Source organism: Trichoderma ghanense (assembly GCF_004382785.1).
Source record: "Trichoderma ghanense strain CCMA-1212 chromosome Unknown scaffold_12, whole genome shotgun sequence".
Lineage (NCBI taxonomy): Eukaryota > Fungi > Ascomycota > Sordariomycetes > Hypocreales > Hypocreaceae > Trichoderma > Trichoderma ghanense.
This window is the reverse complement of record NW_027395675.1, coordinates 565,841-579,818: the sequence shown is the minus strand read 5'-3', so window position 1 is coordinate 579,818 and position 13,978 is coordinate 565,841. Positions and strand designations below refer to the sequence as shown.

General features: G+C 54.1%; 4 protein-coding genes across 4 annotated transcripts; 2 read left to right on the top strand and 2 right to left on the bottom strand.

Annotated features, from left to right (window-relative positions):
- Nucleotides 1-600: 600 nt before the first annotated feature.
- CCMA1212_008587 (uncharacterized protein) lies at nt 601-4,605 on the top strand (the record flags this gene model as incomplete). The annotated part of the gene is made up of 1 exon (XM_073705710.1): nt 601-4,605. The coding sequence occupies one exon, from the start codon at nt 601-603 to the stop codon at nt 4,603-4,605; it is 4,005 nt and encodes a 1,334-aa protein (XP_073555830.1).
- A 299-nt stretch (nt 4,606-4,904) lies between these two features.
- Nucleotides 4,905-8,659, bottom strand: CCMA1212_008586 (Ankyrin-2; the record flags this gene model as incomplete). Its single annotated transcript, XM_073705709.1, has 3 exons — nt 4,905-7,338; nt 7,394-8,168; nt 8,250-8,659. Coding segments are annotated over 3 exons (3,618 nt in total), but the record flags the coding sequence as incomplete, so codon positions are not given.
- An 839-nt stretch (nt 8,660-9,498) lies between these two features.
- Nucleotides 9,499-10,329, top strand: CCMA1212_008585 (uncharacterized protein; the record flags this gene model as incomplete). The annotated part of the gene is made up of 1 exon (XM_073705708.1): nt 9,499-10,329. One exon carries the CDS (start codon nt 9,499-9,501, stop codon nt 10,327-10,329), a length of 831 nt encoding a protein of 276 aa, XP_073555829.1.
- Nucleotides 10,330-10,402: 73 nt separating this feature from the next.
- On the bottom strand, nt 10,403-13,458 carry CCMA1212_008583 (Major intracellular serine protease; the record flags this gene model as incomplete). The annotated part of the gene is given in 6 exon segments (XM_073705707.1): nt 10,403-11,023; nt 11,097-11,460; nt 11,515-12,639; nt 12,692-13,140; nt 13,213-13,436; nt 13,455-13,458. The coding sequence occupies 6 exon segments, from the start codon at nt 13,456-13,458 to the stop codon at nt 10,403-10,405; spliced, it is 2,787 nt and encodes a 928-aa protein (XP_073555917.1).
- Nucleotides 13,459-13,978: the final 520 nt, after the last annotated feature.

Below are 13,978 nucleotides of genomic sequence, written 5' to 3'. Positions count from 1 at the left end.
TCACCGTAACCAGCGACTCCCGGGGGCTGTTACTCAAGGCTGCCTTAGTCCTGGTTATTGGAGTCGTTCTTCCATTGTCCCGCTTCCGAGTCCGCAGGATTTGGCTGCAGCAGGGGTCAACATCTGCCTGCTCTTGGCGCTGCTGCAGCTTGCGCAGACAGGGCTGCGCCTCCTCCTCCTCATGTGTGTTCCCGAGGGTGTGGTCCAGGTGCCTCATCAGCTCCTCCCGGTCCCAATTGTGTTTGGTACCACCAGGCCAGTCCACAGGAGGTTTCCGCTTCAAGGGAATACACACCCGAGGCTCGATGCTGGGGCGGCAAAATAGTAGGGGCAAGGTAGGTAAGGCACCTAAGCAAAAGTTTGCCTATCCCCTGCGAGTTCGCTGCTGCACACTCCTCCTCGACTTGTTTGCCTTGTTGTTTGACTGACTGATCGCTTTCCTTTGTCTTTCTCACCTACATCAACCCACGCAATGTTCTGGGAAAACCGACCTCGTCGTCCCGTACAGAGACTCCAGACAACCTCGACGCAAGACAACCTGTTGGCACTGAACTTTTACGACCTTCTCTCTGTGGCGCTGTGCGCTTCGCCTGCCTGGTAATGGCGTTCCGTGACGACTACTTGGTCGGGTGGATTTGCGCGCTGCCAGTTGAAGTCGCGGCAGCCAAAGCGACGCTTGATCGCATTCATGATATCCTACCTTCGGATCCGGGCTTGGATGACAGCAACAATTACATTCTAGGGAGCCTTCAAGGCCACAATGTCGTGCTCGCATATCCAAGTTCTGGCGTGTATGGCGAAACGTCGGTGGCGAGCGTGGCCACGCAGTTGCACGCCAGCTTCAAATCAGTCCGGTTCACTATCATGGTTGGCATTGGGGGAGGAGTTCCGGATACAAAGGAAGATGTCCGTCTTGGGGATGTTGTTGTAAGCAAATCGAAAGCTGGTTGCCCGGCTGTCGTCCAGTACGATGTGAACGGGAAGCGAGCGGAAGATGGTGATAGATTGAATCGCAGCAGAGCGCCAGATCAGCCAACACCAATTCTGCTCACAGCAATGCGCAAGGCGGAAACTGCCGCCATCTTTGATGAAAGTCGGATATCCCAGTACATATCCGAGATCGTGCAGAAAGACCCCGTCACCTTTGCCTATCCAGGCCCTGAGCAAGACGTCCTCTTTGAGTCCGATTATCATCACGCAACTACCGAGTCCGAAGAAGTAGGATGCAATCCTTGCGACCCAGACAGGATCCGGCCCCGGCAGCCCCGGGAGACACGGGACCCTTCAGTCCATTATGGCCCGATTATCTCCATCCATCGTCCTACACGCCACGGAGCGACTCGAGACAAGTTGGCGCAAAAGCAAGGCGCTCTCTGCTTGGAGACGGAGGCGAGTGGCCTGAAGGACGCCGCCAAGTACTTGATCATTCGAGGAGTTTGCGATTATACAGATTCGCACAGTTCCAATCTCTGGCACGGCTACGCCGCTGCAGCTGCTGCAGCATATGCAAAAGAGGTCCTTTCGTTCGTGCCCACGGTGCCTAAGGCGACACCTCTGGCAACAAACACATATGCCGAGGCCGCGCCGGTCCTCGACGCTCTGCTCCTAACCAGACCCGAGGTTGACCGAAAAGCTCTCATTACTTTGAAAGGGCGCAGAGTTGATGGCACCTGCGAGTGGCTCATGCGGCACCCCAGCTATCAAGGGTGGCTGGCAGATACCCATCGACCACTCCTCTGGATCTCGGGCGGCCCTGGAAAGGGAAAAACTATGCTGGCCATCTATATCACCGAGATGCTGCAGTCAGCTATCCACGCCGACGACGACGTTCTTCTTTACTACTTTTGTAGTAACCGTGACAAGAACCGAAACACGGCACTGACCATAATGAGAGGCATCATACATCAATGGATCGACCGCCAGCCACACCTGGCACAGTATGTGAAGAGCTCCTTTGAGGGGACTGAAACAACCAAATATACCGTCTCCAGCTTTGTCTCCTTGTGGAGGGTGTTCCTGACCCTGCTTCAGCAGAGTAAATCTTCTCAGGTGGTCTGTGTGCTGGACGGTCTGGATGAATGCGAAAAGGAATCGCTTGGGCAGCTACTCGATGCCGTTGGGAGCTGTCTGTCAAACGGTCGGGAAAAGGCAAGGCCACGACTGAAAATCATCTGCCTCTCCCGACCCCAGCCGGCCATTCTGGAGAGAACGCTCGGCCAATATGAGCAGATCAAGCTGGACGCCTCCGGTACAGAGGTCTCGCGCGATATCGAGAGATATATCTTGGCCAAAGTTGCCGAACTGGCATCCGAACAAAACCTCTCCGAAGAAATGGTGGCCCAAGTTCACCAGGCCTTGTCGGCTGGCGCTGACGGCACCTTTTTATGGGTTGGATTCGTTGCCAATGAGCTTCAGGGCAGGAGTTGGGACAAAATCACTGAGATTCTTCATCGTGTCCCTAAAGGCCTTGGGGGGGTCTATCAGCGGCTCCTCCAACAGATTCACGACAAGGAAGCTCTAGTTCCCATCCTTCAATGGGTTGTGCTGGCTTTCCGGCCTCTCACAGTGGATGAACTGACAGTGGCCACAGGGATCAAGGCATTTGGTGACATTCCAGCAGCTGAAGTGACCAAGAACCGGCTCAGGCTCTGTGGGCTACTCGTGAAGATTGAAGGTGATGTAGTCAACCTGATCCATGAGTCGGCGAAGGACTTTTTCCAGAGCGATCAAGTCAACATCGACGGGATCAGCGGATTCCGTATGAGCCATGACACCCACAAGGCTCTTATGCGGACCTGCCTAGACCACATCGAACGCGGCTATGGAACTCCCGGGAGCATCAACGAGAAATCTGGCCACGATCCCCTCCTGATCTATGCCAGTCAACATTGGCCGGCGCATTTCCATCACGCCGTGGATGCGATTGATTCGCCATCCGAGTTCTCACGTCCGTTCTTTCAAGTCCATTCACCAATCCGGGAGCGCTGGTGGAAATTCTATTGGGAGCACGAGAAGAACGGCGGAAACGCGCCCACGTTCACCCTCTTACATCTGGCTGCCTACCTTGGCAACGTAGCCTGGGCCAAGCTGTTGATCAGCGAGCATGCCCGTGCCATCTCGCGAAGGGACAACTACGGCCGAACGCCGCTTTCCTGGGCCGTCAACAGAGGTCACCGAGACATGGTGGAATTGCTGCTTGACCACGGAGCTCGTGTCAATGTCAAGGATCGGAGCGATTTGACGCCTCTCCATATAGCAGTCACCGGACAGCACAAGGACATCGTGTCTGTGCTGATCGACCGAGGCGCCCGTCTCGAGAGCAAGTCCGAGCATGGCGACACACCCTTGATTCGAGCCATCCAGGGGAATTCGAAGGAAATCATCCAGATCTTGCTGGAACGGGGAGCGCGGGTGAACAGATTGCCAACTCCTCCAGGGGTCGCTTCCCTCAAGGGGCCTGCAGAACCAATGGAAGAGAGGGTCAAGGAACTGTTGGGGCTTCAGGAACCGATTTTCCTCGCACGATACAAGCAGGCGTCGCGCAATGTCGAGATGGTCATGAAGACCATGGGCCTATCCTTTCGCTTTCCCATCATCCTTCGATTGGTGACATTATATCTGAAGTTTCTGGCGCTAGACCGCTGGGAGCACATGTCTGTACTGCAGGAGCTCGTGGACGAGAACAGGACGGACGAGCTGCGAGAATGGGCCGAGCAGTATCGCGAGTTCTTCGTCCAGCTGATTGTGGCCAGGAACCCTAGAAGGCTGATGGCCATGACCGACCTGCCGACGCAGGTGTTTCGGGCTGTCGCTCCAGGAGATCTTCAAGCACTGCTGGTCATCGCGGTTCTCGTCGGCTCGGAAGCCAAACTCGCAGCTGTTCGACAAGGATGGAGAGAAGGAGACGCCATCACAGCCAGGGCATTCTCCCATTGGGCCGCCATCGCCTACAACAGAGACGCAGAAGAGTACTTGCACTACGGCGTTCGCGAGTTCCTCAACGACTTCGATGCCTGTATCAAAAGCGGCGATCGGGAAGAGAACGTGGCTCGGACGGTGGTGCTCCTGACGTCTCACTTCGCCATGCTTGAGAACAAGGAACCGAAGCCGATCGAATACTTCTCTAGGGTCATTGCAGAGTTCTACGAAGGATACATTGGCGGCAGCCACGAAGTTGAAGTCTTCAGTGATGCGAGCCAGGCATGCGCCAATGAATTACTTGTCATCAGCGAAAGCCACGACTCCCCCAGATTGCTCCTATTCCTCACCAGCATCCTCCAATTCGCTCAGCACTGCCAGGAGAATGGACAGGACCGTTTTCTCAACATACCCTCCACGTCGTGCCTGATGCTCTGCCAGGATAATGCCGCCGCCCACCGATGGCTGATTGGCGAGGCAATCCCGGAGACGTTCAGTGCCTTGATCTCACAGCAACCCCCTGGACCGCTGCAGAAGCGGGCGTGCAAGACCCTTGTGGAGTGCCTCATTATCGGGAAGCAATATGGTCTGGCACCGCCCGCGGCAGTACTGAAACAGAGAGTGAAGCAGCATCTGTATTCGTTGCCGGGAATCGAAAGTATGATCAAGGGGATTGTTGGTCTATGAAGGAATACTACGCAGCCTTCTTGCTCAAGGTGGCGGAGCAAAGCGAAGACTCAGTAAAGAAGAGTATGTACGCCCTTGGGAAGAGCTCTACTGGGCACTTAATGTATATGATCCTTGGGATGAGTCGGATTCGAGTGTTCTTGGGCAAATTGTAACCGCTTATCAGTGTCTTTTTCTATGAATGATATCCGCTTGGCTGTTCGTCAATTCCATCACCATCATTGTGACATTCCGCTTACTATAGATAGTTTTATAGCTGGAAGGTATACATATTCTACCGCCTCTACAATATGAAGTTGCTATCCTACCAGCCGTCTCCAGAAGCCCGTTGCGCGGGACCTGACCCCCCCCGATTTGCGCTTCTTGTTGTCACTTGTTTGGTTCGTTGGCGCCGGTGAGCCCGTTGGCACACTTGAAGCTGAATGCTCCCGGACGCTTGACGCTGAAAGATCTGGGCCGTCTGGCGCTAAATGAGCCGGGATGGATGGCACTGACGATGCCACGACAGATGAAGACGATCGGACTTGCACAGTAGATCGCCACGACGTTTGTACATACTGGTGCGTCACGAACTCGACTGATTGATCCGGAACAGAGGACTGCCCTCGGGCTCTAAGTGCAAGTCTGATCTGTCGCTCTACCTCCGGATCAGTATCTTGCCTTTTGTAACCAGCTTGGCGGAGACGGAGTAGAACGGCATCGTCCGAGATAAATTCCTCCCAGGTTTTGCGTCCTGTTGGGAGGATATTGGGATCCGCACCCCTCTCGAGAAGCAGGTCCATGATGGGAAGCATGCGCTTCTTTGTGGCGTAGTAGAGCGCAGTCCTTTTTCCGGAGTCCATGCCATTAACGGGATGGCCCGATCTGAGGAGATATTTGATCAGAGGAACTTGGCCCATAACAACAGCTCTCCGTAGGCCTGTGGTCGCCCTGCAGCAGCGTGACTTGCCAAAAGCCAAGTTACTGGTTGCTTTGTAGGAGTGGCTAGTCGGCCCAAGATCCAGCCATTCCTCTGGAGTGAGGCCGCTCTCATCGATGAGAGCCCGAGGCTCTGCAATGACAAAGCTGTCAGTCAGGGCTTCGATAGTAGCCAGATCCCGACTGTGGACGGCCAGATGAAGAACAGACCAGCCATGATTATCCTGCCGAGACACACTGGCTCTCACGTGGTCATCCTGCAGGAGTCTGCGGACAATGCGAGAATGCCCCATGAAGGCGGCGTGATGTAGTGCAGTCCAACCGTGGCACGTTGCCTTGGACGGGTCGGCTCCCCGTCGAAGAAGCATGTCAACAATGCCCTCATGTCCTCCGTTTGCAGCACAGTGCAATGGTGAGGTGCCATAAGAGCTGACGGCGTTGAAGTCAATCCCTTGTCGTGAGAACAACCACACAGCCAGCTCATGGCCCTCCTCTGCCGCCCAATGTATCGCAGACCAACCATCGCGATCACGAGAGTGTAGATCGCCGCCATAATCGAGGAGCAATTGTACAATGTGTGGGCGACCAGAAAGTACCGCTTCTGCCAACGGCAACATCCGTGTATTCAGAGTCATAGACATGGAGGTCTCATGCCGCAGAAGCCATCTCGCAAGTCTATGGTTGCCCAGAGCGGCCATCCAAGCCAGCGCAGACCTTCCATCCGCGCTGGTTGAATTGGGATCGACACCCATGGTTTGCAGCATTTCTGTGGCGGCGTCTTCTTGCACTTCTGTGGCGAAGTCTTGTTGCATAGTAACCACAGCCCACAGGAACGGAGAAAATCCATACTTGTCGGTGATCTGTGTATCAGCCCCGTTGTCAGCCAAGACACGGACTGTATCCGTGAGGTCCCTCTCTACAGCGTAATGAAGCGCTGTTTGGCCGTCGTCGTCACCTAGGTTGATGATGGCTTTACCGCCGGTGTTCAGCATTAGACTCAGTAGATCAGGGCCGTCACGTTCGGCCATGGCAGCATAATGCAACGCTGTCCTTCCCCTATTGTCTCTGCTGGCCAGATTTGCGCCTTTGGAGATCAAGGACTCAACCAAGCGCAAGTCGCGGGCCCGCACCGCGCGGTGAAGCTTGGTCATTCCCGAGTCATCCTTGTCCTCCAAGTCGAGTACTGTTACCGATGCAGTGATGCTCTCTTTGCGGTCGTCCAAAGTGCCATCTGCAGCCTCATGGTCGTCCTCCTGGAAGTCTAGATCTTCGTCGTCCAGTATACTGTACATGGATCCGCGCAAGTTTGCGAATCCCGGCCCGTCATCTTCCAAGGGCTGGTCGCTGTCGACGTTCTCGGCGTTTTCGTCCCCATCGCTGGGTAGTTTCTGCAATGTGAGCAAAGCAATCTCCTTCATATGAGCGGCGATGTGTAGCTGAAGAGCTTCGCTCGCGAAGACGGCACTGGAAGCACTAGACTCGTTCCTTTCTGGGGGATGGAAATCGTCGCCAAAGGGACACTCCAGTACCTTCTCATGGACTGGTCTTCGCGCTGCGCTGCTCAGAGTCCCGGCATGCGCTTCAGGCACGCCATGCTCCTCTATGGAATGCTTCTGATATTGCATCTCCTCATTAAAGGTGATTGGATCATGAGAAGGGGCCCTGCACTCCCATGTATGCCCGTGGGAGTTCTGCATGTGGCTGATCCACGCCTTTGACGATTCAAACGTGAGCGGACCGGTCCCGTGCTTGCCCGCTTCCAAGCAGAGTGGGAAACTGCAGATGAAAGGTTCCAGATCTCCGATGACATGATTGCTGGAGGCAGGTTAGACACTTGGATCATCGCGAGAATAACGGCTTATCTGCTTACTTCCACAATATTGACTTGGCAGTAGTGTTCTTGAATTCGATGATGACGCCGCAGTATGGACACTCCTGTGTCGACGGTATTGGAGGAAACGACAACTTGTTGTTCACCAGGACAGATTTCGCGCGAGGAACCTCGGTTGTAGACTTGGCGTAGAAAGCTCCAACAGCAGTCTGTCGAGCAGTCGTTGCATTCGTTACCGGCACCGGCGGTGGGCCAGCTTGCCCTGATATCTTGTTGATGGCCGTAGGCTTTGCTACTACGCTCGGAGCAAAACGTACAGCCGCAGCACCCTCCTTGATCTGGGGTAGTTGAACAACAGGCGGACTAGTTTGAGGACTCTGGATACTCAAGTCGATGCGCCTCCGGTGGGATCGCTGATAATACAGTCGTCGAAGCCGGAGCGCATTGGCTTCGACCAATGCTGAGCGAAGCGAATCCGGCGCCATCGGAAACCGGAAGCGAATGTAGCAGTCCGTGTATAGACACATCTCGGCTACAGCCTTGTTTGCCTCTTCGTCGTCTCTGTATCTTTCGAGTTTGCGAGCCCGGTTAGCTTTTGCGGACTTTCGAACAGCATTGGACAGACGAAAGAGCCGTGACACCGTCCCGCCGATAGTGTCGGTGATTTTGGATATATTCTCTTCTGCCTCATCCACGTCGCTGTCCGAATCGCTTGCGTCGTCGTCATCCTTCCTCGTGAGTTTCGAGTCGCTGTATTCTGATATGCGCTGTCTCTTCCTGCTTGGGGTCTGTGGCGGGTCGTTGATTGGCTTCACTTGGTGTCGAGATCCCCATCAGCAGAGGATCGTTGGTTTCCAATCCGTGCGAACTCGGCGCGACAAGGATATGCACTTACAGGATGCCAAGGTATCGCAAATGACGTCCAGGAGCTGGTGTATGATGTCTACCACCGTCGGACTGAATCGGAGTCTGTAGTCCAACGAAACATTGAGCGGTCCAAAGACGTCCATGTTTGACGCCCACAGCGTGAATCGCGCCAGCTGGTCATCCATGATAGTAGGATCTGGCACGATGTCTGGCAGAACCATGTATTTGCGGAAGAGGGCGTTGCACTGCGCTGCGTGCTCTGCGATTGTCGGGCAAAGGCCCTCTTGGAGGAAGACATCTTCCACAACATCCTCGTTCATGCGATCCAGGGTCATCATGGTGGGAGGCCGCAGTTCAGGCCGTCGGCCAGTTTTTCGGACTGCGCTGAAGGTCCAAGTAGCCGCTGCTCGTTTTTTTTTTTTTTTCTGGAAAGAAGCGCGCCTGAAAGTCGTGGACAGGAAGATGGCGACTCAAAACGTCGCATGAAGCGCTTGAGGTGTCGGGTAATGTGGTGATTGCATGTTGCCGCTGATGCCCAGCCGGGGTGGATTTTGTTGGCTTAAGTACAAGCAAGGTAGCGGTACAAACGGGTAAGGTACCGCATCTCACATGTAACGCCTCGACAACCTGGCACCCTGTTGAGCAGCCTTGTCCTTATCATTGATGCCAGCGGCCACTCGAGGTGGGCTGGCGAAGTCCGTGTAAACCGTCCGCTGCGTTCTCGTCCCATGTCCTTGGCCGCCATTCTCGTCGCTCAGAAACAATTGCCCCGCCGAAGACTGGCGTCCGTTTGACGCTCAGATTCTTCAGCGAGAGTTTGGGGTAAAGCTCAGGCAAGCGCTGGATGGGCAGAGCCGTGCTCGTGTGTCAGGTTGCCCACGGACGGGCCTGTTAGTGGTGAGGTTCTAGCAGAGCCTACAAGGGGAGTGCCAACGTATGGTGGTATCGTTGAGGCAGAGCGTGCCGAATGGGGGGAAGCCCTGTCCTAGAAGTGATACAGGTGCAATCCTGCTCCGTATCCCGCGTTGCCTTGGGGGCCGGGATGCTGGCGGCTATCAAATGACTGAATGCGAAAAGTCCCAGGCCCACACATGCTGGAGACGAGCGGCGCGAAGAGAATAAGGGCGGCTAAGCCTTGGGAGTTCCGGCATATATAAGACCAGACAATTCAAAGAATGTCAAGTATAAACTATTATTCAAGATCAAGAAGCCTGAAAGGAAACCCAGAATCTCAACCCAGAATCACAACCCAGAATCACAACCCAACGTTTGAAGCCATGTCCTTTCCAAAGACGTATTTTCTCTGTCCCCCGTCCGAATTCATCCATCCACCACCAGCAGGGCCGCTATGCCTTGGTTCCATCATTCGATCCACATCAACGCCGGAATACCCTCTGAACAGAGGCAGCATAATTGCCGTGTCCGACGCAAATCCACCTGTCGTGGAAACCGATTGGAAGAAGACCGTTTCCACTGAGAGGGGCCTCGGTCTGGGTGTCTACGCACATTTCCTTCAGCTGGCCGCCGGCGTAGTGTCCATTGGTCCCGAGGTGAACACTGAGCACACAAGCAAATCGGCAAACGCGTTCGCATTCGACAAAGTGACGACTTTTACATTCGAGCCGACCCCGGAATATGTCCAAGAAGCCATCAAGGCACCCGCCGTGCAGGCATGGCTTAGGGAGCCCAGGCAGAGGTTCGCCCCCGTCTGCTCGCTCTACATCATCACGGGCATGAAGCTCGTCAAGGGCGCGAGAATCAAGTACTCGGCTTCGCAGAGCGCAACGGTCACTGGCAACATTGGCCTCGATGTGCCCCCGCTGATGACAAGTATTGGCCCAAAGGGCCACTGGAGCAGCGCGATTGACGAGGAGACGGAGATTAATCGTGCGGACGAATTCGTGTTTGCCTTCCGCGTCAAGAGGCTTAGGTTTGGGCGGAAACTAAAGCTTGAGGGGTACAACAAGGGCGCCTTTATGGCCATTGGCGGAGATTCAGAAGATGGACTATCTGTGCTTGTCGAGGATGTGGATGGTTCTGATTTCAAGAATGCAAAGGCGGTTCCCGACGTGGCTGAGCACGGCAGGGTTTATTGCGTTCCCGCATAATGAGGGTGGACAGGTCCTTATATACTATCATCAAATACAATTTGGGCCGCAGTAGGTAGATTGTGTAGGGTTGCTAGTCATACAAGTGTCTTCTGATATCCTTAATCTTGTCGTAAACCTGCTGCCTTGTTGCCCTCCTATCAAAGAGTGAATGAGGCGTTATGTAGTCATAGCCTGCCCCCCTCCTCTGCTTAACCATGCTCTTCAGAACTTCATCCATTGAGTGTACATCTTTCAGCCAGGGCGCAAGCAACTCGTTTCCTGGAGCCATGTGCTGTTCCTGCTGCCGGACAAAGGACAGAATCGCTGCGGCAAGCCCAGCGGCGATTGGTGTCGCAACTGATGTTCCCGACATGGCCTTGACAGGTTCGTTGTGGCCGTTTTTGCCAATTGGCCAATGGGAGGAGACGTTTTCCCCCAGCAGGCTGAAGTTGACGTCTTTGTCGTCTGCCGTCGGATTGAAAGCAGAGGGGTTGCCATTGCCATCAGTCGAATGTATACAAAAGACGCTGGGATATTTAGCTGGAAAAGCTCTGCCGAGGTTTGCTCCGTCGTTCGATGCCGCAGCGAACAGTAATGTCTGACTGTGTAGTGCATTCGATATGGCTGTTTTCATGGGCTCGTTATATTCGCGAATGCCGAATGACATTGAGATGATGTCCACTTTCCATTCAGAAACTGCGTGGTTAATGGCCTACAGGGACAGTTGGCTCAGCACAAGGAGAAAGGCGAAGAAAGGTACATGTATGCTTTGGCACAAGGCTTACCTTTGCAATGTCATCGTAAGTGTTGCGATCCAGAGTCTCTCGATTCGCAACTCTGGCGATAAAGATCTCAGCGCATGTCGCAACATTGAGCAGCAGGCCAAGGGCATGGGTGCCGTGTCCGATCTCGTCTCGAATCTCGTGTGCGGCTGTTTGATGTACAAAACTTCGCGCCTCCTTGATTCGCGGGTCCAGTCGTTGACCCTCAGTCATGAGAAGCGGATTTTCGGGATCAAATCCGGAATCCAAGATTGCTATTCGCACTGGTTTGAACGTTCCGCTCCCGGCCTCGGCAGCGTCGTAAGGGTCAACGTGGTGATGAATCGAGGACAGAAGATTGTCCATCCATTGCTGCGAAAGTGGACTCCTGGACAAATTATTAGTACCAAGAAGCCTTGACAACTCTAAGAAAACACTTTACTCTTGCTCGGAGCCCGTCTGGTGGCTTGCGTCGAAAAAGTACAAGCTCTTAGTTGGAGGCTCAGCGGAGTGTCCGCGGAGTTGTAATCCAGGAGAAGAGTGTGCAGGCCCCGCCATCCGCAGCACCACATCTGAATGGACGGACGAGTAGCTGGCGGGCGCAGCGTCAGATATCGAACGGTACGGAAGTGGTGCGTGTGCTCCGTTATTTATGCCAGAGGGTTCGGCCTTGCCTGTCTGATGGCGGACAACTTCTTGGCCGATGGAACCCCAGCAGAGTTCATTCTGTCGAGGATCAAACGAGCCCAGATTCTGTATCCGAAGACCCCATGACTTGAATATCTCCGCCTCGAGGCGTTTGATAACGTTTTGGTAGAAGAGCCGCTGGACGTCGACAGATTCGAAGTCAGCCTGCTGTCCAGGAGGGTAGTACTCCCACTGGAGGCATGCTTTGGTAGCAAGGTAGTAGTCCACGCCAGCGTCAACCTCCAGAGACTTGAGCATATCGAGGCTGGTATAATAATCAGAGTTGACGTTTCTGGCCCCTTGCGGGTCCTTTGCCATCAGCTGCACAGGTGTGCAGTAGTGAAGCTCACACAAGAGTATACCAAGCGCCAGCACGGTGGCGTTGGGGTGAACCATGTGTTTGGAGCTGTCGGAACTGACTCCGGAGCCTGTCTTGCCGGCTGAGACGATGGGAATATGTTCCATGGCCAGGAAAGGCTTCGTGATATCAGGGAGTTCTCCGTCCTGCAGCGGCTCAACAAACAGGATATTCGAATGGTTGAAGGAAGGCTGCAGCCACGGTGTCTCTAAGAATGGGAGCAGCGCAGTAGCTAGTATTACAGCCAAGATTCGCTTCCCCTTGAGCGGAAGTGCAGATGAACTACCGCGTAGTTCCTGTTGGCGCTTGAATAGAGCCGATAAGGATACTGTCCGCGACAATTGTTCGCCACCAAATGTTTTTGGTTGCGGACGAAGCCTCTGGAATATCCCGCCCTCAAGAGCCAAGTGCAAGCAATTTCGCTGACCGAGAGACTCTGTGATGCTTTGGCATATGTGGGCAAACTCGGACGCGCCGCTCATCGCGGGCTCAGACGCGCTCCTCATCCTGTTTTGTACATCTCTACCCAAAAAATGTCAGTGAAAGTCATCACACGAAGCTTTATGAAGCTCACTTGATTGTTATTTTGGCTTCTTGCAATGCGGTTTCAATAGGAGACCGTACGCCAAAGAATACCTCGAAGGATGTCTCAGCGTTGAAATCCTTCCTCTGCTGCGGCAGCGAGAGTCTGACGCTCAACCCCGAGCACTTCTGGCAGACGCATATCCAGTGTTTCCGTAGCGCGTTATCCAATGACACCAGATGTCTCCTCATGAGCACCGCGAAGTCGGCATCGGGCTCTTCGAGATTGTCGGCAGCATTCGGCTCTTCACGAGCCAGCACTCGGCGCTTCCTTGCCTCCCTCTCCATACTCGAGAGTTCCTCAATGACGGCGTCGCTGTCTCGTTTCCGCTTACTTACGCGAATGGTAGTACCTGGATATGAACTCGGATCATGAGTCCCATGCTCCATCATGCTGCGCATCGCCCGAAGCTTGGGATATGGCATATCTCGGCGGAAGCCCTGCTCCCGTAGCCTTGTGTTAGTAGACAAAAGGCGACAGTCTGAAGGTTGCCGTCCATCGGGAGCACCTACGGAATCCGATTCCCCATCAGAGCTGTATTGCACATAGTCTTCGAATGCGCGCAGTGTCCTGGCAATACGCTCAGGGTCAGGCTCTTCGAATGCAGCGGCCTCTTGCTGCAGAAATGCCTCCGTGCGTAGCCAGGCTGCTCGTTTCCGCGATTCCAACGACGTGGGCTGCGCTGACCTTTCCGGTCGCCTTCGAACGAAGAATCCGAGCACAGACTGCAGCAAGCCTTGGGAATCCTCCACACTCATGGTTCAGTGTTGTATGCACACCCAGAGATGGTAGATCCTAATATTTCACTGAGACGCGATTCCGGTGTGCTATCAATGGGGGTTTAGTAGAAATCTGAAATCGCCACCTATTACACCCAACTTTATGATGACAGAATCCAATGACGGGCTCTTCTCACCATAGAGCTGTGTAGCCCTGTGAGACGTGTATCCGTCGCGCCTTGGGTTGATCAACCGAGGCGTATTGTGTAATTATAATTACTATCTATAGCCAGGCATGGTGTTGGTGAAACCCCTCACGGCGGGCTGTGCTAATTTGCTAGGTCTTATTTCTGCAGGGGAACAAGGACACCGAACCAACAAGCGAATCACCATCGTTGTAGATTCCCAGCTCCCCAGCAGCCGACCCTCCATCTCAAAGCTGAGGCGGCAACGGTGGAGGCCATGTGTCTGCCTGCGTGTGGTCACAGGCACGTATGAAGATACTGTGTACGAGGTATGAAGTACGTTGGTCACATTCGATTCATTGTCCTAATACCTT